The sequence below is a fragment of the Periplaneta americana genome, chromosome 5 (assembly GCF_040183065.1).
Source record: "Periplaneta americana isolate PAMFEO1 chromosome 5, P.americana_PAMFEO1_priV1, whole genome shotgun sequence".
Taxonomy (NCBI): Eukaryota; Metazoa; Arthropoda; class Insecta; order Blattodea; family Blattidae; genus Periplaneta; species Periplaneta americana.
In genome coordinates, this window is record NC_091121.1 from 58212787 (window position 1) to 58238491 (window position 25705).

General features: G+C 34.9%; 2 protein-coding genes across 2 annotated transcripts in view; both read left to right on the top strand.

Moving 5' to 3' along the window:
* The window catches only part of LOC138700417 (protein takeout-like), a 16156-nt gene extending 3020 nt beyond the window's left edge, over positions 1–13136 (top strand). Inside the window, exons 2-3 of the mRNA XM_069827035.1 lie at positions 3089–3238; positions 11112–13136. Coding sequence (XP_069683136.1) covers positions 3089–3238; positions 11112–11272 — 311 coding nt within the window. The 3' untranslated portion in view covers positions 11273–13136. The remainder of the gene's footprint in view (positions 1–3088; positions 3239–11111) is intronic.
* Positions 13137–22771: 9635 nt separating this feature from the next.
* The window catches only part of LOC138700495 (protein takeout-like), a 47790-nt gene continuing 44856 nt past the window's right edge, over positions 22772–25705 (top strand). Inside the window, exon 1 of the mRNA XM_069827099.1 lies at positions 22772–22844. Within this exon, the coding sequence (XP_069683200.1) occupies positions 22784–22844 (61 nt within the window). The 5' untranslated portion in view covers positions 22772–22783. The remainder of the gene's footprint in view (positions 22845–25705) is intronic.

Consider the following 25705-nt stretch of genomic DNA (forward strand, 5'->3'; position numbering starts at 1 on the left):
CGTATTACGTTGTCTGAACATTGAAGTTTAACACAGGAAAGTCCTATCATACATATTCCGAAGTGATACAGTGTTAAAAGTTGTGTAATCAAGATGTATAGTAAAATTACATTTAAAAAAAATTCACTACTTTTGGGCAAGTGCAACAAGTCAAAATTAAAAATAAATCCTGTATATATCTTATATGGAGGAGGGCGTCAATAAGTATATATATATATAGGGTAAACATTGGTAATTTCGTGATAATTTCATGAAAACTAATTTAAAATGCAAATGTGTAAATATATCCTTATTCCGATTTTTTCATCTAAAAGACGATAACTTGCTGTACAAATCTGGAGACATAAATGATTGGATACGTTCTTGAATATGTACCAAGAACCACTTTTACAACTTAAGCTGAAAGGTTGGTTATTTCGTGATAACCTTGGTAATTTCGTGATATTGCATTGATAATTTCGTGAGAGGTAGAAGAATTGTGGAAAAATTCATTAAAGTCAAATTAAATTCTCATTTATCGTTACAAGACTTCAAACATAGTAATTCTGTCTAATATTCATAGCAAGAAAACATAGAAATACATATCAACACATAATAAGAATGAAATCAAAGTAAAATTGAAATTGAAAAGGGATCTTCTTTGCCCTGAAAGGGTGAACAATTATTACGGGCTCCCACTCTTAAGCTATAGCCTACATATATTACTAGGGTAACTCCAAAAGCAGTGCATAACGTTTGTTTAAAAATTATATGTATATTGTAGATGCATCCTTAAGGAACAAAATATCACTTTTCCATATAATCCCTGTCCCTTTCAACTGCCTTACGTAACCTAGGAACGGGGGCCTGTAGACCACCACGGTAAAAGTCTGGACCTACACGTCTGAGCCACTCTTTAGCAGCGTGCACAAGGGAGTCATCTTCTAACCTCGTTCTGCGAAGGGATCCTTCAGTTTACCAAAGAGATGGTAATCGCAAGGTGCCAGTTCAGGATTGTAAGGCGGATGTTTCAGTGTTGTCTATCCGAATTTTCTGATCTAGTCTGTGGTCTTGTGACTGACATATGGCTGTGCGTTGTCGTGCAATAGCAGATCATCCTCCTTCTCCCGATGTCGTCGAACACGACTCAGTCGAACTTGAAGTTTCTTGAGAGTTGCAACATACCCGTCAGAATTAATGGTGGTTCCGTGTGGCATGATGTCCACAAGCAAGAGTCCTTCTGAATCGAAAAACACAGTAGCCATAACGTTTCCTGCCGAAGGTGTACTTTTGAATTCCTATTTCTTTGGTGAATTTGCATGATGCCACTCCATTGTCTGCCTCTGTCTCCGGTCCAAAATGGTGGAGCCATGTTCCATCTTCTACCACAATTCTTGCAAGTCATCTAGCACTTATCTTTGATACTTAGCATGATAACAAATCAAACAGAAGCTACACTGAACCAATTGCGTCTCCGTTTTCTTTTTCGTTATCACATCTTGTCTTCAGATTTCTAAAATTCCTATTGTAATACATTTTATACTATTTTAAAAATTGTAACACTTAATGCTCAACAAAATTTCGCCTACAACAGCTAAGAATTCTATCAGTAAAGCTAAGCCTATATGGCAACTACAGATGTATCTAAAATTCCTAAAACATTTCCTAAAATTTCATGAAGATACAATAAATCTTTGTACCAAATATCATATGCTTACCTTTAGTAATAAGCCTGTAATGTAACTACAAACATCCACAAAATTTGTATGCCTGAGAAGTCGATGCAAACTTGCTCTCTCCAAACATAAAAGCTCACTGAAGCAACTACAATGGTCACACAAAGCTTAGCTGTATGTTTCTGGAAACTGGACAACATATGCAATCCCTTGGCGGAAATTTGGATCTCGTAACACCATTGGTTAGTTCACAAAAAGCAAAGAAAAAGTATCACGAAATAACCACTGCCACGAAATTACCAATGTTTACCCTATATATATATATATATATATATATATATATATATATATATATATATATATACTTTTTTTGCCCTATAGGGCCCTGACCAATTCTAATGTTAACCATTTAACCGCGACTACTGTACACAGTTAAAATTAATTTACTGCTAAAATAATCACTCACCAAACATTATTCTACAAAACTCTGTTTACTTCTAAAACCTCCTATCTACAATTTTTCCATAATCTTACAATCTGTGCGTCTGTTGATAACAACTCTTAAATCTGCAAGTATTTTTCTATTGTATAAATAACAAATGCATAACAAGTGTTAGTTAGAGTATAAAGAGAATAGGTTACTTTCCTCTCCTGAACAATTTCCTCAAAAGCAATCTTGAGGTCTTACTGTGGAAGCAAAGCAACCAAAAGCTGACTGTTGGCTGAACAACATTCCAGACTACCCACTGCTTCAACTAACAATAATATTAGCACTGCTCCACCAATAATGATAACAGATATACGAAATTCATAAATTATAAAATCTTTTCGTAATTCTGCTCTTTCAGCCACTTAAAAATAGATATTATAAACAAAGAGGGCAATAAAATTTAAAATAGATATTTAGAGGCAATAAGAGCCTTTCATTTGGTAAGTATTCATCTGAAATTGATTTTTAAATTTCATTCTCACGTTTTATGATGAAAAAAGACACCTGTAGACATTTTACATAATGTCAGCAGCTTAGTCATCACGGACATACTCTTGTACTAGAGACTGTTTGTATGCATAAAAAGGAATCTTTAATGGTATAATTTATTAAATTTGCAATTTCACAACACGTCTTATTTGCTTCCTCTCACCCTGAAGTCTCCTTTCATGTCAAATGATCCCAATACAATATAAATTTTAATTAAAAATGGCTGAAGAGAAAGCATTCACAGAACTACAACTACTGGTATAAAATAATATTAAGGCTATTTCCAATCGGCCAAGTTGTTTCTATATCTTAGTCTTTCGTATGAGAGCTTTTCAATTAATAACATTCACTGTACTAGAATAATTGCTTTTTGTGCTAAATAGATTTTTTACGTCCAAAGATGTGTATATTTAAAAAAAATTATACATAGATAAGTACTTTTTCTCTCCAACAGTTGATGCAAAATGCATGGTCCGAAACAATTTCGCAAATCAGAAGATTAATGGAGTAGACCATTTCCTGTTGACTTCAGCGACAGTCCACCTGGACCCAAAGAGGATGTACATCTACCTCGACAACCTCTTCGACGGCGACAAGCGTCTCGGTAAGACAAGCTTTCCTTCACTGCAGTTTCCTTCATATCAATTATGCATTTTGGAGTCATGTGATAACAGTTACACACCCACCATCTAGAGTCAATAGAACTAGGGAGTTTGATACTACTGAGTTAGTAATGCAATGCATATCATGCTCTGTTCTCCTTTCACCAGTAGCAAAGGCACAGTGGAAGCCGTAGCAATTCTAGAAGTTTACAAATATCTTTTTCAACTGAAATTGAACACAGGACATTCCAGTCCTTACTAAATATCTTCGGCTGACGCTGTACTTTCTGAACATATCCTTCCTAGCATTGCTCACAACTCACTTTCTGTATTTCTCGTCCAGCAACACTGCTCCTGATTGTGCATCTTTATTTTCAGCCATGTGTCAGCATATATTATATAAATCTCTGTCTTTTCACGTTTTATTATCTTTTACTCTAACGTCTATTTTCTTTCCTCATATTTATCTCTAAATAATTTACTTTCCCAACAACTAACTGACATATACGAAAAAGTACTGTGATGCTATACAACATACGTTTTCATGAAAATAGCCTACAGTACTCATTCTTCATTGGACTGTTATAAAAAAGTGTTTTCGGCGTACTCCCCTATCTCTCCATTCATCCATGTGCAGTGATTCCCCCTGCAGTATTGCTGGATTTTGTATATTTTTTTAACATATTCAATAGGGTATTAAAAATAGCAATTTTAGCACAAAAATGTATTATATTTTTTGCTGAAAAATAACGCACCAGAGAGGTATACTCTAAATCAGATCGCGTGATTCAGTTCAACAATTCGTGTCCTTCATAAGAACACATAATAAATGCAACTGTATTCATTTCAGTACAAATATTCATTCATCTTTTTAATATATATATCCTCAAAATTTGGTCTATCCTTATCCTCTGTGTAATACTTCCTCCATCCCAAATTATGGTATAGATATCCCTCATTTATTTAATTCCAAATTATGTTATGGATATTACATTACATATTGTGATACATGAAAATATGTTGCAATTTATTTACTCACACCTTGAAAATTAATACGATTACATTTAATAATGTCTTGGTACTTTACCTTAACAAAAATACGTAAGTACGAGTATCAATCACAGATATTTTCTCTCCGTAAAATAATAAATCAATTAACGTCTTGGCACCTTACTTTTTTAAAACATACATACAATCACAAATAAAAATGTTCACTCATTATTTAATAAATTTAAAGTGGTACTCCTATTAATAATATGTTGAGCAAGTTACATTTTGGTGTATTTTAACTTCACTAAGGCTGATTGTGCCACTTTTATAGCCTCTTGAGTGCAATGAAGTGTATTGGGAATTGCTCCTGAACGTCTTTGTTTGTCTTTCCCCATACAAGGCACCTTGTAAACACTGCTTCCTTCTTTCATCATGGAGTACTCCATGCATTGCTGCAAAGTGAGGAAGACATCAATCTGTTTGATTTTGGTCAGAGCGGTTAAGGCTTCAACAGTGCAGTCAATCAGTTCTTATGTGTTTCTGGATTTTTCTGATGCTGCAGAAACTGGACTGCATTAAAACTCCAAGCTTCAAAACATTGATGTCAGGGCTGTTGGGTGACTGCCTCTTCAAAACAATATTCCATCCATTTTTGTTTGCCGCTGAAATAATTGCATGATTTTGGTCAGAAGAATAGGGTTTTGCATTGTCCTGCTGAATTAATGATCGTCTTCTTCTTCCAACTTCCTGGAAACTGTAGTTGAATAGCTGGAATGACGTTTTGCACAAGCATTTTCTGAATGTCATTTCGTGTCACTCATGTTTTAGGGTATATAAGGGAAATGACATGTGGCCGATTCTAGCTGCTTCTTTTTGCCGTCTTTATGTCAATAAATAAATATTATGTTTTATTTAACGACGCTCGCAACTGCAGAGGTTATATCAGCGTCGCCGGATGTGCCGGAATTTTGTCCCGCAGGAGTTCTTTTACATACCAGTAAATCTACTGACATGAGCCTGTCGCATTTAAGCACACTTAAATACCATCGACCTGGCCCGGGATCGAACCCGCAACCTTGGGCATAGAAGGCCAGCGCTATACCAACTTGCCAACCAGGGCGACCTGTCAATAAATGGCCAGATGCCTATTCGGACATTGAATCACTGATTTTTTGCGCGAGTCCCACCTAGGTCTTACCACTGCCGCCATAAACATGATCTTAGGAATGAAACTCTTGTTTTTCCATTGCCATTGTGGAGACTTCTCATCTATCACGAGGTAATACTTGGTGAAATAGAACCACTTCTCATCAATATGCACATAACTGTACATAGCCCTGAATTCACCATTATCTTCTAACATAGACAAACATAATGACAGGCGTTCGAATTTGTTATCTTCCGTGAGAAGAGATTTTAGTGTGGATACAACACTTTTGATTGTTTTGCCCACTTTGAAATACTGAAATAGAGTTCTTTTTGGCATTTTAATAACACATAGAAATATCGAATTGTCCCACACTTGTGTAAAGGAATGTCCTCTACTTTATTCAGTTCTACAGAATAATCTTCGCGTTTGGGACCATAATTTCCTCTTTTCTCAGCGTACAACTTGCCTTTATCATACTGTTGCTTAGCTCGGTGCCAAATTCAGGATATAGTAGTAATGTTACTAGAAACTTAACAGCTGCTTTCTTAATGGCAACTCTCTGAAAAATTCCACCTCTTTTGTATTGCACCAGGAATTGCACAATGGCACTACTGCATTCACTTGTCAATTTCTTTTGTGGTTCCTCCCCAATTTAGATGGGTTGATGAACCCTTGTCTTCAACCCGAACACCACTGCTGGTGGCCATTTGCCTCCTGCTCATATGTAGCTATGTAAATACGACTCTTGTCTTCTCTTCAACAGTCTGTTAGTAGTCACGTCGGAACAGTGGAAGTCCCGTAAGATATTGCACATAATGCCATATTGTAATAGGAAATAGGTTGCACATGTGCACTAATCCCCTCCTTGAAGTTGTATCTATATCACAATTTGGGATGGAGGGAGTAATTTTTAACGAACTGACCTTCGAAACGAAAATTTCAGACAAAAATATCAGAGCTCACATGTACCTACAAGAATCAATCTGTAAAATATTATGACTCGCAGGTATCCACACTAACGAGTCTGTAAAATATCAGGTCCCACAGGTACCTACACAAATATATATGTGAAGTATTAGGGCTCACAAGTACATTTACGAATTAATCTAAAAATGTTAGACCTCACAGGAACTCATACAAATAAATCTGTAAAGTATTAGGACCCACACACATCTACACGAATCATTAGGGCTTACACATACCTAAACGAATCAATCTGTAATATATTAGGCCTCACAGGTATCTACACGAATAAATATATTAGGTATTAGGACTCACACAAACCTACAGGAATCAATATGAAAAATATTGCAACTTATAGGTATCTACACGAATAAATCTGTAAAGTATTAGGACTCATGTACCTACACGAATTAATCTCAACTAACGAATCAATCTATACAGTATTAGGAATCATGTACCTACACGAATTAATCCCTAATCACGAAGCAATCTGTAAAGTATTAGGGCTCAACGGTAACTGCATGAATCAATCTCTAAAGTATTAGGGGTCATAGGTACCAACACGAATCAATGTGTAAAATATTAGGTCTCGCAGATACCTACACAAATCAATTATTAAAAATTAGGGCCAGCATATACCTACACATATCAAGTTATGAAGTATTAGGATTGACAAATATCAACAGAATCAATATGTGAAGTATTAGGGGTCATAGGTACCAACACGAGTCAATATGTAAAATATTAGTTTTAGCGGGTACCTAGACATATCAATCTGTTAAGCATCAGAATTGATATGTGCCTACAAGAATCAATCTGTAAAGTTTAACGCACAAACATATATGCACAAACAAATCCGTAAAGCATTATGGATCAATCTGTAAAATATTAAGGCTAGCAGGTACCTACATATATCGAACTGTAAAGTATTACGGTTGACAAGTACCTACACAAATCAATCTGCAAAATAATAAGCCAAAAAGTCCTTAAAGAAATCAATTGCAATCAACTTACCAGGTATTAATACGAATCAATCTGTAAAATATCAGAGCTAGCAAGTACTTACACATCAATCTCTAAAATACTGTGACTAGAAAGTACGAATCAATCTGAAATACATACTGGTACTACACTTTGCAGGGAACCTTATTCGAATCAATATATAAAATATTAGAGCTAGAAACTACTAACACGAATCAATCTCCAATATATATTAAACTTCGCAGGTACCTACAAGGATTGTTTGAAAAGTTCACAGCATGACACAGAAATTAAATAGGATTATTCTGAAACAATCTATATTTCTCAACATAAACTCTTGAGATCCACACACTTGGTCTATCGGTGCTACAATGCTGCTATACTCTCCTTGTAAACAGATTCCTCAAGGTCTGCAAAATAAAAGCCTTCTGCTGCTGCAATAACCTTTTCATTTGACGAACATTTCTTCCCAGCCATGTAAGTTTTAAGCTCTGCGGGGAGGGGATGAAATCTGTGGGTGTGTGATCTGGTGAGTACGGGGGGCGGTGCGGCAAAAAATTTGAACATTAGTTCATGTAGTTTAGCAACCATGATTGCAGACATGTGAATTGTCGTAATTTTCTTCTGGGTTGTACCGGGCCTCTTCTTGCGAATTTTCCCTTTCTGTTGCTGCATCAGATTTGAATAACTTTCTTCGTTTATTGTTCTTCCCTTTGCTAGACAGCCATTCATAATTACCCCTTAGAATCTCAAAACAGAACGCCACGACGTGACGCTCTTAATTGACATCCATCTTCGAAACTGTATCGATCACATTTAAATAGTGCCGCCCATTATTTCACAGTCGAAAACAATGGAGCGGATTCCTCAAGTGTAGCATTCATGCTTCTTTCATTTCTGTTGGACTCATTCCCTTTGCACGAAATAATCTATGACAGCACGAAGATCGATAGTTCCGTTTTTACCAATCTGTTCAGCACAATAATTTCAAAATTAATCAACACAAAGTGTAGTCAAAAGAAAATTACTATTTTTATGCTTGCACTGATTTAAAATTACCATAAAAAAAATAGCGGCATTGTTGACACGTTTTCAATGCCACCTATGTGTCAGGTCACGAACTTTTCAAACGCTTCTGGCATATCTATCAATCTGTAAAATTTTAGGACTACCAAGTATTTACACAAATCCAATTGTAATATACATTAAACTTCGCAAGTACCTATATGACTCAATCAGTCAAATGACAAGTATTTACATAAATAAATACGTAATATATATTACACTTCGCTGGTACTCATATGAATCAATAGGTAACATTAACGGAACAGGTGTCCGCCTAGTTAGCTCTGTACTAGTGTGTCTGCCTCCAGACTAGGTTCGATTCTTGTAAAATTTGTAGCTCGGGACTAGGAGAGATGGTGGTGCACAACTTCTAATCCCTAAATTGTGCATCAATATGCCTGGGTTAAATACCAAATCTCTCCGCAGTGCATATGAAGGCAAGTCATATATAACTGTTGATAGTGATTCATCTGTCAGATGGGGACGTTAATCCTGGCGGCTCCCTTGGTGCTATTTGACAGGAGTAGACTATGTGCCAGCACAGGGTTTCCCTTTCTCCCTTCCTCACCTTCATCATTATCTTCACCCATTCCCTACACTACACTTACACGAACACTTAACATACACTCACCCTAGTACACGACATAACTCTTCACAGATACACATCATGCATACATAACGTGGTCCACCGAAGTGGTGTGCAATTTGAAAATCTGTCACAGTCCTGCCATCTATCTACTGTATCCACAACCCGAACCACACAAAGTGAAGTGGGTACGCATTAGACACACACACATTAAAATAACAGTTGCTGTTAATGCACACTGAGAATATGATAAATACTTCATTTTTCTGCCGAAATTTTACTTTTCCTGACGAGAATCTGCAGAGATTAAATTTATGCAAAAAAACACCAGGATACAATCAGTCAGGGTTCTAGTCCGAGAATGAAACTTGGCAAGACTGAAAGCAATTCACATTTTGGAACAATACAAAAAAGTATGAAACAAATCAAACTGGACTGGATATGTAAACCAAACATCCAGATCAAGATTACCAAAAATTAACAGTGAAATACTCTCCAAATGTAACAGGGAACCATGGCCCAAAAATTAAGAAGCTATTTAAGTATTCCCCGAATTTCCCATGCCCAGTCAAAAACTGTGTCAATACAAAATTTGGCATTATTACTTTACATTTATTTCGATCACAGACTGTTGGAAAATCAGCTCTTTTGCAAGAATTCCCTTATCACTATTGACCCATCTTTCGTTCCATTCTAGCATATAATGTTTTTGGCTACCTTTTTAATATAGAATATCGGACATAAATTGTACGACAGTGGTTTATCAGAGTTGGCTGCCATCTTTGCCAATTCATCACCTCTCTCATTTCCAATTATCCCAGTATGACCTTTGACCCAAGTTATACAAATATGGACGACACGTTTCATTATTTAAGTTCTTATCTCTGAGGCTATAAGGTTGGTGTTATATTTATCATTACGGTAACTGACAATATTGCTTATTGAGAGTCACTGTGAATACAAGTGCTGTAACCACACTGACTGCATCATTTTATTGCTTCTCGCAATGCTAATATTTTCGCCTGAAACACTGAGCATTCTGAGGAGAGTTTGAATTTGGCTGAGGTGTGTTCGCTCGCTCTCCTGTAGTCAATAAAGGAACATAGATAAACACAATATAATATTTTGTTACTCAGTCAAATGACAAATCAATGTAAAATAATGACATATTATATGGTCATTAAATTTTATATACATGAATTACAAATTGCAAACATTTTCGCCCATTCAGGCATCTTCAGGCACAATTATACAATATGTCAATATCAAACTGTGTAGCCATTACATTGGTGGTAGATAAACTGTTTAAGATTAATGATGTACAAAACATCTCCATAATTAAAATGTAATATTACAAGTCATAAAATTAAAATAATGTTAAATACCACGTAGTGTTGTAATTAAACTTCATAATATTCTGTGGAACTCTTGTTCAGTAGAGTCCAATGAGTGATGAATTATGTGTCGTTTGAACGTGGCAACTGTATAGCTCACTATAAAACATCCTATGTTTGAAGTAGTTATGTCGTTTGAATGTGGCAACTGTATAGATCACTATAAAACATCCTATGTGTAACTAGTATATACTAGTTACAGTTCCAACAGCAGCAAGTCGTCTCACGTCTACATAACTACTGTACTTCAAACATAGGATGTTTTATAGTGATCTATACAGTTGCCACGTTCAAACGACTCATAATTCATCACGCATTGGACTCTACTGAACAAGAGTTCCACAGAATATTATGAAGTTTAATTACAACACTACGTGCTTTTTAACATTATTTTAATATTATGACTTGTAATATTACATTTTAATTATGGAGATATTTTGTACATCATTAATCTAAAACAGTTTATCTACCTCCAATATAATGGCTACACAGTTTGATATTGAGATATTGTATAATTGTGCCTGAAGATGCCTGAATGGGCGAAAAAGTTTGCAATTTGTAATTCATGTATACAAAATGTAATGACCATATAATATAAGTCATTATTTTACATTGATTTGTCATCTGACAGAGTAACAAATATTATATTGTGTTTATCTATATTAATTGACAATCTGAATATTTCCATCATGCTTTCTAAGTTAACAAAGGAACAGTTAAGTGAATTAAGGATTCATTGCTTGCAGGTGACGAAATGAACAAACTTCTGGACGAGAACTGGAAGGAGGTGTTCGACGAGATCACGCCACACATAGCAGCGTCATTCTTAGAAATGTTTAAAGGAATAATTAATGCTATGTCTAAACAATTCCCGGCTGATATACTAGTTCCAGAGATTCTGTCATAACTTCTTCAAATCCATTTCCAATGCAATCTCTAGTTTATATGACATTTCACTGATTAAAGTGAAATAGAGTAAACAATGTATTTACGGAGGAAGAGTATGTATGTTAAATATCTAATTTAATTTTAAAGTAACATTTTAACATAGTTGAAGTTTCTATTACACACTACACAGCGGTAAAACATTCAACATTTTATATAATATAACTTCTCATGAGATTACAGATAGTAATATTTCAGGAATTAATAGTTAAATATTTAATTGCTCTAAATATTTTTAAGTTTTGGTTTTCAGAGTATTTTTATGATTGTCACACAGACAATTAAAGAGTGTAGTGCCATACAGGAAGTTATGTTTGGTGTTAAAAGGGGAACTTCGATAGTGTCTTATCACAATAACATAACTAACTATAATGTGTATTTGGTTTTATTGGACTATTGCATTCTCCTTTCAAACTCAGCTATTTCAAACCATATAAATCAAATATTATATCTACTGATCAAGTCCTGAACCCTGTTTCATAAAGTTAGTAATCTAGTAATACTAGTGCCTGGCTTGTTAGTTAGTGTGGTTTAAACAGGGCGCGTCAATTTTCCTTGTTATCTTGTCCAGATTTACTGGATGTTATTGAATTAACATTAACGAGGTTTGGTGAAATTAGCCAACAATTAGAAATATTATAACACACATTAATGATATCATTTTATTTTCAAACACATATTCCAGAAATTATTTTACTTGCTTTTCCAATGTTCGAAATTTGAAAATATCTAAATATATAAAATCGTAATTCATATTTTTATTTCACACTTCGTAAAAGTACCAGCAACAGTGGCTAATGTACCACAAGCGGTACGAGTACCATTGGTTGAGAACGTAATAGTAATCCCCTCAGAACGAAATAATGATCCTTTACATATTTACAACATCAGAAAGAAGGCAGGCCTATATTCATTTGGTCATCTTCTTTGTTATCTGTCAAACATCTCCTACACTAATAGAGATTAAGTCAATAAAATTCCAAAACATTACAATTCAAATAAAAGAACATTATTCAGAAACAAGATGCCAGCAACAATTTAAAAATATTATAACAATTTAAATCTCCTAACATTAGTGTTTGGCTGTAAAACATCGATCAAGTGAAAATAATAGAAGCAACTGAAATGAGAGCATTAAGACAAAGAATAGAAGCAGCTGAAATAAGAGTATTAAGACATCCGAAGTATATTTTAATAGGAATGAGGAATCCTCACGAATCTAACCTTCAAAATGTTATCAAGAGTCATATAAATTATAATTATATCGAAGGAACTGTGTAGAAAGTATGAATCCAAACAAAATGATATATTAACTTTTAATCTTCGAATTAACCGAGAAGGGATATAGGGTGAGCCCAAGAAACTATGACAGTTCACCCTTGACATTCAAACGATATCTGATTAAATACGGATATTGGTTAATAAATTTATCGCCTGGAAGTACTGATTAACCATGAAACAATCAAGTATGTATTTAACGCACAGGGAATATGTAAACACTGACACCAAATCAGTAACCTGATTACATGAATATCATGACAAATTCAATATGTTGGTAATATAACTCAAAATAAAGATAACTCAATATTCTTCTCTGCCTTATTTCCCTCCTCCTTTTTATAGACATAGTGTAGAGGAGTATGTAATTAAAAAGTGTGATCTAAAAACTCGATCATTTCGTTTGCCACTTTAATGATCTATTCATATTATATGATTACGTTTGAGACATCATTATGTGGAATGCCCCCTGAACCTGAGTGTGTAACTAACTCTTTCTCAGAGTGCCAGAGTGTTTTTATATTAAAAAAATCAATATGTATTTTTGTTCTGGCAATAATGTATTATTATTATTATTATTATTATTATTATTATTATTATTATTATTATTATGAAGCTCCGGGTTCCTTAAAAGCCAGTAAGTATTATTATTATTATTATTATTATTATTATTATTATTATTATTATTATTATTATTACTTACTGGCTTTTAAGGAACCCAGAGGTTCATTACCGCCCTCACATAAGCCCGCCATTGGTCCCTATCCTGAGCAAAATTAATCCATTCTCTACCATCATATCCCACCTCCCTCAAATCCATTTTAATATTATCTTCCCATCCACGTCTCGGCCATCCTAAAGGTCTTTTCCCCCCTGGCCTCCCAACTAACACTCTATATGCATTTCTGGATTCGCCCATACGTGCCACATGCTCTGCCCATCTCAAACATCTGGATTTAATGTTCCTAATTATGTCAGGAGATGGATACAATGCGTGCAGCTCTGTGTTGTGTAACTTTCTCCATTCTCCTGTAACTTCATCCCTCTTAGGCCTAAATATTTTCCTAAGAATCTTATTCTCAAACCCCTTAACCTATGTTCCTCTCTCAAAGTGAGAGTCCAAGTTTCACAACCATACAGAACTAAATTATTCCTTTGCTGTGGTCGTGCCAGAGAATCAGTCTCATTCCGAGGCTTATTTGAAGGATTCGTAACAAGCTGATTTTTACGGTGAAGGGTTGTTAGCCCTTCGCCCAACCCCCAAGCTGGAGGACCACCCCTCATCGGCTGTCCGCGACTGCTTATTCAATATATTCACAGCTACCCTCCATTATTATTATTATTATTATTATTATTATTATTATTATTATTATTATTATTATTATTATTATTATTATAGAAGAGAAATCGACTCTTGCATTTATTAACAATTTATGAACTTTAATTCATTCTCAAAAATAAACATTTCTATTACAAATATTAAAGTAAATAACTTTCCTCTTATCGTATCTTTAATGTGATACCTGGACCTGCTTAGCTGCACACAGGTGGCAGATTCGTGGCAGAATCATTGACAGTGCAAACCTCAGTTCTTATCGATGGACTTGAATCTCTCCCTCTTTGAAGTTTTAATTTAAGTTAACATGGAGAAGCACAGTTCATATACATATGTAGTTGAAAATGGCGGCAATAACATATTAACTTCCATTTCGGAGATAGCCGGATAACCGTATTCACTCCGTTATTGACAACCGAAATCTCTCAAAAGGCGCTACGAGTAGTTTTAATTTTAATGTTCTGTCTGCTTTTAAATCTGCCAGTTCCTCTTGTATATTATTCGGAAGATCTTTTGAATCCGCAATAAATGGATCAAGAACTCAGTCGAAATCTTCAACACTCTGTCCAAAATAATTGCACAACTTCTGCTGCAAGATTGCTAAATGTTCTTCAATTACTTAATTACTTAAGTGAATCATAGTTTGAGATATATAATTTCTCGAACGTGGATAGCAAATTCAGTTTATTTCTAAATATATTTATGAATCATTTGAACTCTCTACGTATTTCTTGTAAGAAAAATCAATATTAGGACGCTATTACGGTCTTATTGCAGATCTTATCGAATGCCGTACTCCACACTATTTCCTCAGAAATTAACTATTTTCCATACCATAAACTGGGGTAAACTCGACAGCTGATGTAAACTTTATAATCAAAAGGAGATTTAACCCATACGAGATCCACTGAATATATTGTGAAATTCACTTTTTTATTTCCTTAAGTACTATCATTTTTTTAATATTTTAAACCACAATAGGAGTATTATAGTCTTGTCCACACCTGTGGAGTAACGGTTAGCGCGTCTAGCCGCGATACCTGGTGGCCCGGGTTCGATTCCCGGTCGGGACAAGTTACCTTGTTGAGGTTTTTTCCTCAACCCAATATGAGCAAATGCTGGGTAACTTTCGGTGTTGGACCCCGGACTCATTTCACCGGCATTATCACCTTCATCTCATTCAGGCGCTAAGTGACCTGAGACGTTGATAAAGCGTCGTAAAATAACCAACTAAAATAAAATAAAAATTATGGTCTTTTATGGTACGTTTCCTATACATGTCCAGTTCCCACACGTAGGCCTACTTTCAACTAATCCTACTTATACCATACATTCACATGCACTTACTACTATGACGTACGTGCGACAAATGAATACAGAGGTTTGATGAAGAAATATTAATTTCAATTAACAAAATAATAAATTCTAGTAATAGGTCATAGGATTGCTTCCATAGACCAATACTGCTAATGCCAGCACGTTCTTATGAAAAGGACGTGGGTTGTTAGTAACTTTTCAATAATATCTTTGAATAAAATAAATGTAGGCTATGTAGTGTTGTAAACTGTAGTAACAACAAACTGAAATCTCTCCGAGTCTGTAGTTATTCAGATTCCCTAAAGACCAAGAGAGGTCACAGTCATAACTCATAATCATAACCAACACGCTTGTATTATGTTCTATAAAACACTTATTGGTTATCAGTTACCTATTCGTTGTCAGGAATAATAGTTTAAATACATGTGGAAAAGAAGTACAATCGAAGTAATATTATTTTTAAAGTAATACAGGTTATTTGCCTTTAGGCCTACTTGTCCATCTTATGTCTTCTACTTTTTCTTTCTTTTAGGAATAGAAAATACTGGTAAGTTTTAGAAGACTACATTTAATGAACAAAAGGTTCGATTATTTTTATCTGTGGGCCTACAATAATATCACATTGTGTTCACTTCATTTTGAAAAGTGTAGTCCTATGTTAATGGATGCTGAAAGCAAGAAACTTCTGTGGAATGTTACACCCACGTTACTTGGCATCCCCATTACTGGGTGTAAAAGTCTTGTGAGTTTCTAAAACAAAACTAATAGACCCCAAATATACAGTATGGCATCAAAAATCAATAAACTACACAGTGTCATTTCTCTGCTGTGTTATTATAAGTACTCTACACACATTTCATATGCCTGCCGCTGGAGCGCTAATGTCGCGCCAATTATCATGTTGGCATATTTTATATGTATGAGTTGCGCCACTGTATATCTGCCTGTATCTTATCCCACCATGAAACATTTGCAAAATATTAAGTAGTAATTCCTACAGTACAGGTATGTTATTTTATTTAGCTCTAAGGGCCGTATTCATAGACATTTTCAGCGCGGGCTTCCGGTGGATGCTCAGCGTTTTTCGTATTCATAAAACCAGTGTTAGCGATAGGATATGATTTCAATTCTGTACTAGTAACCAGTGGATAGCCGGGGCTAGCTTAGTACGCTCGTAGCGCGTGCTGCGAAATGTCTATGAATAGTGCCCTAAGTGACCAAATTGTGCAGTAAAGATAATTCTGCTACTACGAGGTAAATTTTTAACATTGTAATTTTTTTCTGTTTAAGCTTTAATTTACACAGATTTCCGAATATCGGTAACTTTATTGTGTATTTCATGAGAAGCAAGCGAACTTCCAAAATAGAAACCAAGAAACTTTGGATAACAATTTTTTTAAACTTCTACTATAGGCCTATTTTTAACTTCTCAACACTTCTAGGCGTGGTTTTACTATGTAACTTTGTAGAAAAGCATCGCCTACCGAAGCGCACTCATAAATATTTCATAATGTACCGCAATATACAAAAAATCTCTCTTCCCTAGCAGGTAAATTTCCTTAAATCAATTGCAACATCCAGTTATGCACTTCATGAGAATGTCATCAGGGAAAATTACTGTCCAAAAAGTTGTACTATATTTTGTCCAGCGAAAGAATAAAGTCATGTAACCCACAGAACACCTATCGATCTGTTCGACGGCAACAAACAAATGAGCTACTGCCAATTCAGAAAGCTCAAGACCATTTGTGTGGTCCCACCTCTGTGCAGTAATGTTAGCATGTCTCACAGTGAAACAAACGGGACCCGTTCAAATCCTGGTTGAAACAAGTTACTTGGTTGAGCTAGTCGGGGCTTTTTCCTCAACCCTTTAAGAGCAAATGCTATGTAACTTTCGGTGCTGGATCCTGAACTCATTTCGCTCTCATTATCACCTTAACTGAATCACAGTATTAAGAAACACTACAGGTCCATTTTTTTAACGAAATTGAGTTATATATGACTTCGTATTCTAAACATGTAGACTCATGAAATTATGAAGAGAAACCCCACATATTTCCATCAACATTCATTTTAGCTGAAGTGTTAAGAAAAAAATAATCCGAGCACAAATCTAGGACCTGAGATGTTTTTTATATCTCCTGAAATGTTTGTTTTTTTTAGACATGTGGGGTTTCTCAATATTAGGGTTCAATTTCACTTAGACGCTAGATAACCATAGCAGTAATTATGCCTCGTAAAACAAACCAAGTAAAAAAAAAAGACCGTGAGCATATATTTACTTCACTTTATGATTTTGTTAACATTCAGAGTGGGAAGATTACCTCCACCTATGAACTCTATTATAATTCATAAGTGGAAGCATAAAATGAGCCAATATTGCAGCGTGTAAACATAAATTGCTGCACTGTCTAGGTATGTCATAATTTTGAAGCGAAACTTGTTGCCCGATGAAACAGGTTTGCTGTTACTTCACTGTTTTACGGGTTTGTTTACTTGCGCGTGAGTAGTCATGGTCAGTGGTGGAAAGGCATAGGTTAAAATAAATATGAAATCCGTGGTGCTACAGCCCATGAATGACCAACGACCGACCAGCCGGCTGCTGGCCTCAAGTCCAAATACCGAAGCAGAGGTGGACGATCATCCAACCAGTATCGAGGTATCGTGTGGTTAGCACGATGATCCCCCCCCCAGCCGTTATAGCTGTGTGCGGAACAGGATTTTCGCTACCTATCGTATCTCCCCCAGGAGCATCACGACGCTGGGTGGACACCGGTCCCATACACTGACCGCAATTTCTTTAGAAAATTTCTTCCCCCATAAGCATTCGCACTACCGTACATTCCGTAACGCGAGTGCTAGGCAGGAGGCCTTAGACCACGACTCCACTATGAGGGACGAAAGGCATAGAGACACCACAGAATTTCGTATGACATGAAACGTAGAATGAATATAGTAATTTCTGGTAATGTAGCGGAGTCAGCAGACAAATTAATTATCCATTTCAGTTTCGACTTAGAGTCTGAAGTATATTAATTATTTAAGCATGTTAGTAAACTGGTGTTCCAGAAAATTTAAGAATACGAGTTACATGATTCATACTCATTGTTTGTAAATTTAAATGAGTTATTCAACCCAGCAAGTATTACAGAGATAAATGTTGATCATGTTAATGCAGTCACAGAAAGGCTTAAAGCAATGACTTACTTCAAGCATACAAAAAGTAATGATCGCAGTGTAGCATTTCTTATTTTGAAACGATCATCCAAAACCTCCAATGTTAAAGCTGACGTCATTAATGCATTACGATCTCACATGCTGCATTACCCCGAATTTACATCTGCTGTGTTGAAATGTGTTCAGGTTCCTTGTGCATCTGTTGACGCAGGAAGGTTTTTCTCAATGTATAATTTAAACGTTACTGACTACAGACACAGAATGTAAGAAAGTAATATTGTCACTTCTGCTATGCTTTCATTCCACAAATAGAGACAGCAAATGTTACATAACACAAATAATATATTTTTTTCAGCATTATAAATTTGTGTTTAATTTTAATATCTATAATAAATTGTTGTATAACATTTTTAGCAATTTTTAACGTCTAATTGAATATAGGGTTATTTTTCCACTTTCGCTTTTCAATTTATATTAAATTACTGGATTATGTAAATTACTGGAATATCTTAACGATAAACCGCTAAATATAATATTGTTACAACGATATTTTTTCTCGAAATTAATACGAAATTCTGTGGTCTCTGAGCCCATGATGTAAGTGACTCGTCGTAATTTGACAAAGCATCGTAGAATAACCAATTTAAAAAATTACTCATGGATTGTAACTCAAAGCAAGTAACCATCGAACAACTAAGGCACAGTAGTTCAACAGGACACGATCCACGCCGTCTTCCACGAGTATTGTACATAGTAGACAGACTCTGAAACCACTAGCCTCTCTCCCATCGGGCAGTAAATTTCTCTCCCTGGTCATAATAGTTATTTACGACATGAATATTAAAAATTATATTTTATTTTGTGGCTAAGGATGTTTGCGAAATGAGAACCCAGGTAGAGTGAAGCAAGCCCTACAACAACATTAAATCAACCTATTAAAAAATCAATTCAAGTAACCAGAGAGCAACTAAGACACATAAAATCATTTATAGCATGTACTATGTCGTATACTCTGCGTCGTTGCATCGCGGTCTGAACTCGCGTTACGGAATGCGAGGTGCTTCGAGTTCTGAATGGGAGGAATTTTCTCAAGAAATTTCGGCCGGTGTATTGGATTCAGTATCGTGAAGAATTTGAGGACCTACGATAGGTAGCAAAATCCGGTTTCCAAAACCTGCTGCAGCGGCTGACCGTTGGATGATCGTTCATCTCTGCTAAAGCATTTAAACGTAGGGCCAACTTAGGGCTGGTCGTCCTTGCTTATTCTTGGCTGTTCGCGCCACCGACTTTCCGAAAAATATTTTTTAAACTGCCGTCCACCGGTGAAGGTACAGTGACAATTTGCACAACTTCATCATAGCTCTATTCTCCCTCACTGTCATATTGAAATTTTAACCAGTTACAACCCAGCAATGGCATAGTTTAGCGGGTATACCAGGCTTGCAGAACTGTAGCTCTTGAGAGCGACTGCTATACTCCCCTTTCTTACCCCACCCACCTTTTCTACCAGTGCGGTCATGACGTTCTAGTTACGCTTGGCTGCATTAACATTCATTGGCGGCGGCAGGTATACAATACGCTATCAAGAATTACAAATGAACAGATAATAATTCTTTTAGGAACATACCTTTAGAAAATAAGAGAAAAATGAATGAGGGAAATACATAAATTAAACGACATATAAAATAAATTTTAAAATGTAGATGTGCATATAATGTAAAAAGGTCTTTTACTAAAATGAAATAAGTCCGAAATGTTGCTTGCAGGTAACAAACCAATTACTTTATTTGAAGAATTTATATGATTTATCGTGCGTTAATAAAGTTTTAATTCCTGTTTTTACAAAACTTGTATTACTGGTCTTAACTGGTTTTACTAGTAATATGACGATAAATTAAATAGTACGTTGATAAGTGAGTGATAGCTATATAACCGGATATCAATGCTGTCATTCAACATTGTAACGCACTCCAGCCAAATAAATAAGAAAGTAAGTAATTAAATAAATAAGTAAAAAGTAAACAAATAAGTAAATAAATAAATAAGTAAATAAATAAGTAAATTAATAAATAAGTAGATAATTAAATAAGTAAGTAAATAAGTAGGCCTAAATAAGTAAACAAACAAACAAATAATACGCATACTGCAGTTTAAAGAGAACTGGAATATGGCAAAATCTAAACCCGTGAAGGAATACTACTTCCAAACAAAATGGGAATATGATTATTTTGTTGTTGAAGACGAAAGAATTGCTTGTTTACTGTTTCCCATCCAATTTATTTCTACTCGTCATTTCAATATTAAACCACATTTCCACAAAGTCCATATTAATAATTATGGAATGCACAAACTTTCGCGTAAGTTTATTATTACGAACTGTATATTGATTATTTATTTATATACTGTAAAATTAAGGACGTCACTCGTTGTGTTCATTTTGAATTGAAATTAATAGTGACTTTCAAGGTTCATTACTTAAATGCTATCAATTTATATTTCTGTAGGTGATGATAGGAGGAAAGTTTTTGAAAATCTAAAACAGATTAGGTGCAAAGAAATCTCAAAGAAACTACCGACAGGAAATCTAGCATAATTGTAAATCTTGAAACGAGATTCGCATTATAAAAACAATAAATTTATTACAATCCTTTTTGAAAATTACATGCCCTACGCTGATGGGCCTTTGACGGCCAGAGAATGTAAATAACTCTACGCGGAAGTCGATCGTCCCCAATAGGAAGTGGAGTGAGGCTGATGTCATACTTCCCCTACTTACGAGTTCTGCAGGCCTGTTCTAGTCAATAACCTAAATACAGTTTAGCAAACTTTATCGAAAATAAATCTTGAAACTAAATACCAATTAAAGATATTTATTAATCGTAAAATTGTAATAACTACAGGATATATTTTTTTGTACGGCATATGTTCAATGTTGTTATTTCTATATTTATTTTTAAGATATGCGTTTATTATTAAAGCCGATTTACAGCGTCTAAGCACCGTGAACCTACTGTGAACACTATTCTCTTTAGGTTGCCGTAACTGCTACATAAAATTAACATTCATCCCAAATGTATTTTAATTAAACACGTTGTAAAGAAAATTATTAATATTTAGCATTAAAAATATTTTTAAAACATTTATACAATTTCAAACTCGAAGTTTAGAGTACAAAATGAGATACACAGTTTAGTATTCAGAACAGGACAACGAATCAGGCATAACCTGGTATTTTCCTGCTAATTATTTCGTCTTCCATGTTGCTTGTATAATTCTGGATGACTGACATAACTCGCTACATAACAACCTCATGGTATTCCACCGCCTGAAGGCAGCTAAACTTTTATCTTTGTCTTTTGTTATATGATGTTTGTAAGACAAGTAGAAAGGTATGAGTGTCTTTTCCTGTAACTCAAGAAGGTATATTTTGTTATATTGGACAGTAGTTTTACTTTTATACCAATATTCACCTGACTAGCCCTACTTGGTAATGTACCTTACAGAATTCTAAAATTGCGCCTGAAGTGATATATATCGACTGCAACTTTGGCTGGATATCCGAAAACATCGAAATGTTGGAAACTATCGCAGTTGCACTCATGTAATCGATGAATATCATGTAACGAATAAAAATTAAATCAGTGCTGTCCGTGGAACTGCAGGTAAGCAAGTAGTGAGAAAAGTATAAGCAGTCCTTCAGAGAAATCGTAATTACGCCAGTTTATTTACTGTTAGGCAAATCCTCAGTGGAGGAAAGCGGTTCCCACAATGCACAGTAACCTCGTGCGATGTCCAGAGTTCGTTTTCCCTGTTACAGAACTTAGTTCCTGAAAATATTGATAAAAAGCTTCTGGTATATTATGCTACATGCCTTCATTAACTTTAGAATCGCACTGGAAACTATATCATCAGTATGACATATAAATGTGTAATTTTTATGAAATTAATCATCTTATTTTTTTATTTAAAATAAAACTATTTTTTTAATAAATGACAATTTTTAACTCCTTCATCAATTTTGATATTACATATGTAGCACATATTTCAACGTTTTCAGTTACATATTTATATAAATATTTTTAAAACTCCGGACTCTAAGCATGATTCACAACGCAAGACATAATTATGTTAAACTACTCAACAGATATAATAAATAACGACTAGTTAAACCTGTTCTAATGCCATACAATTCAATAATACATGGAATTCCATAAAGCTTCCATTAATATGAAATGCGAAACAATTTTCTTAATTCATTAAAAGCGATTTTAAAATCATAGCCTAGAGAATGACAAGGAATTCTTTCCCTATAAATGTAGACAGAGGCTGGGTGCTGGTGGCTGTTCTGTACAGTACTACACCACCATGAGGCTGATCCTGCTGGCTGTCACGCTGTACTTCGCCCAAGCGAAGGTTCCCCAACTACGTGAGTGTTACGACACATCTCTTCAATCTAACGTTTTCTCCACAATTCTGAATTTTCCATTTCATCTCTAAGCGGGTATCTTCATTTCCAATATTAAAGTCATTTTTTACAATGCGTGCCGATTTTAAAAGCTCATATCCGAAAATCTGACTTTACTCCTTAGCTTTTTCTACCCTGCTCTGATTGGAGTCAGACAGTAACTAACGTTTTGGGAGGATTTCTACAAACACATTCCACTTTATCATCCAATTATTGACTACTAATTGTAGCCTAATATAGAATTGTTCCATATTTTTTTCTTTAACTTAACAAAACTTAATCATCAAGTTCTTGTATGCATTGAGACACAAATTGGTTGAAATTATGTAGTTTGTAAGTTGGACTGCGTTTCGATTAATAAGAGGTTTACTGTAGGTTGTTTCCTTCTGTTGGTTATTTAATGACGATATACCAAATACTAGATCACTTAGGCTACTGTGTATAGAATTATTGTAGATAACGATATAGTACTTTGTCATCATGAGGCCGAGGATTCGTCATAGAATACCTGAAATTCAACTTAGGATTGAGAAAAATCTCAGGAAAAACCAAATCAGATAAGCAGGCTAAGCGGGAATGGTATACACGCACGACCGCAGCTCCCGATTATCACGCAAACTCGTCTGCCATATGAGCTACGCCGATACCTCATCATGAAATAAGTACTTTTTTTTCCTTGCTGAATTTGTTCAAACAATATTTTAGCTTTCCTTTTAAAAAGACGTCCATGTACTTAATATACATTAATGTAAATATACAAGACACTCAGAAAAAACTAAACATATACAGCATAAAAACAATGCAAATCTTTAAAACGTGTTGATCTTAAGCCTCGTACAGATATGCGCGCCGAAACCCGTAGCGCAACCACGACCCGCGCCTGGGCAATGCTACGCACGGTGGTTGCGCTATTACGTTGCGGGATGAACTTTTTAAACCCGCGCCGAAGTCCGCAATACGACGGCGCGGTTGCACCAACCCTTGTTAAATATTTAACTTTACGTTAAGGTAGTTTAACAGCAAACTTAACGGAACTGGTGTTTCATCAACTGTTGTTACTGCTATCATCATGTTAAACCCACTGTTAAATTAACATAGCATACTCCCTCAGTTAAATCCTTAACGTCTTGTTACAGCGTGAATCATGGCTGCCAGAGAACATATGTTACTCGCCGCATTATTATATCGAGATATATTTGCAGTGAAAACAATCACCACTTCAGCATTTTTAATTATTCAGAATAGATATGTTCATAAATACTAAAATTATTCATATTAATATTAGCACTGCATCCACAGTAAAGAGAAGATATATGTTTATTAACGTAAGCATTTCTGTGATTATTATTTCGTATTAATACTCAGATATAATTTCATATTTTCAAAACGATATTTCTTTATTTCACTGATTTAAGAGTTCACATGTAATTATGACTAATAACGTGTGAAGATATGTTAGATATATAAGATATGAAAATAATGTTAACGCTTATTCAGCATCAGAATTATTTTCATTTTCTATTGTTTCTATTTGATTCTGGATAATTGAAAGAATCTTCGTACAAATATCAACTTTAAGAGTGAATGTACCACCGTCAGTTTTCAAATGTTCCACTGTATCTTGTGCATGACCCGTCTTAGCATTTCTTTTAATATTTTCATAACATTGATTTTTTTAATAGTTTGCGTTTTCACATCCAAATGGCGATTGAAAATATTGGGTTAAAGAGACCCATCTTTGTTCCTTTTTCCTAATGAAAGTTCCATCATTACGTTGAGTTCAATTACATTCATATAATTGCTAGATATACTAAAATAATTATATTTCTCATATGAGGTAAAATTACTGCTCCTTACACTTTCTTTTTCTCGATTTCTGTTGTAATTTTGTTAGTCTCCAATACTTCCATAATGTAAAAAATACAATTCCCCGCTAAAACAAATGACTACACCAACTAAAGGCACATTCAGTAAACTTTCATACAATCACTGCTTCTTTGATTCCTGTTACATTACTCTTAACATCATGTTACCTAACCAAACTACCTCAAATGGTTGGTGAAACACTATTACACTAACAGGATGTTTAATTTTTAACAACACGTTAGTTAACATGCTGTTAGCGTTATTGTAACGAAGTTTGGTAAAATTGGGCCCTAACCTACCAGCGTCCACCAGTTCAGGTACTCCTACTTTCAATCATGGACGTAGTTGCAGCAGCCTATATTTATTTGCATTTTGCGTGCAAAAAGAAACGGAAACAGAGGCAATGGTGGCAAACATAGTTACATATCATATACAAGTAGAAATAAATGTGGTGCTTCAAATTTTCTGGCTGACTTGAAGTTCAAAACAGTTGGTGGACATTACAAAAATGTTACCAGAATGTCACCTACAGACTTTATATATTTGCTGGCGCCTAATGTTGCAAAGAAGGATACCACATTCAGTTCAAGAAAGAGTGGCAGTGACGATGCGATTTCTGGCAACCGTACAATAATATGCAATAACATTGCTGAATCAACACACAAGACTAAAATTAGGTTAAGAATCATAAATGAAGAATCTATAAAGGACTTTGAAGCTAAATTAAAAAATGAAACCTGGAAATCAGTATATGTCAATGAAGATATGAATAGTAAATTCAATGCGTTTCATAATACATTCTTAAATATTTTTGAACTAAGTTTTCTTGTAAAGCACAAAAATTCTCAAACGTCTAAAAATAATTGAATTACACAAGACATAAGAATCTCATGCAAAACAAAGAGAACTCAATATATTTAAAGTAGAAATAGTAATGACCGCAAATTAATAGGTCT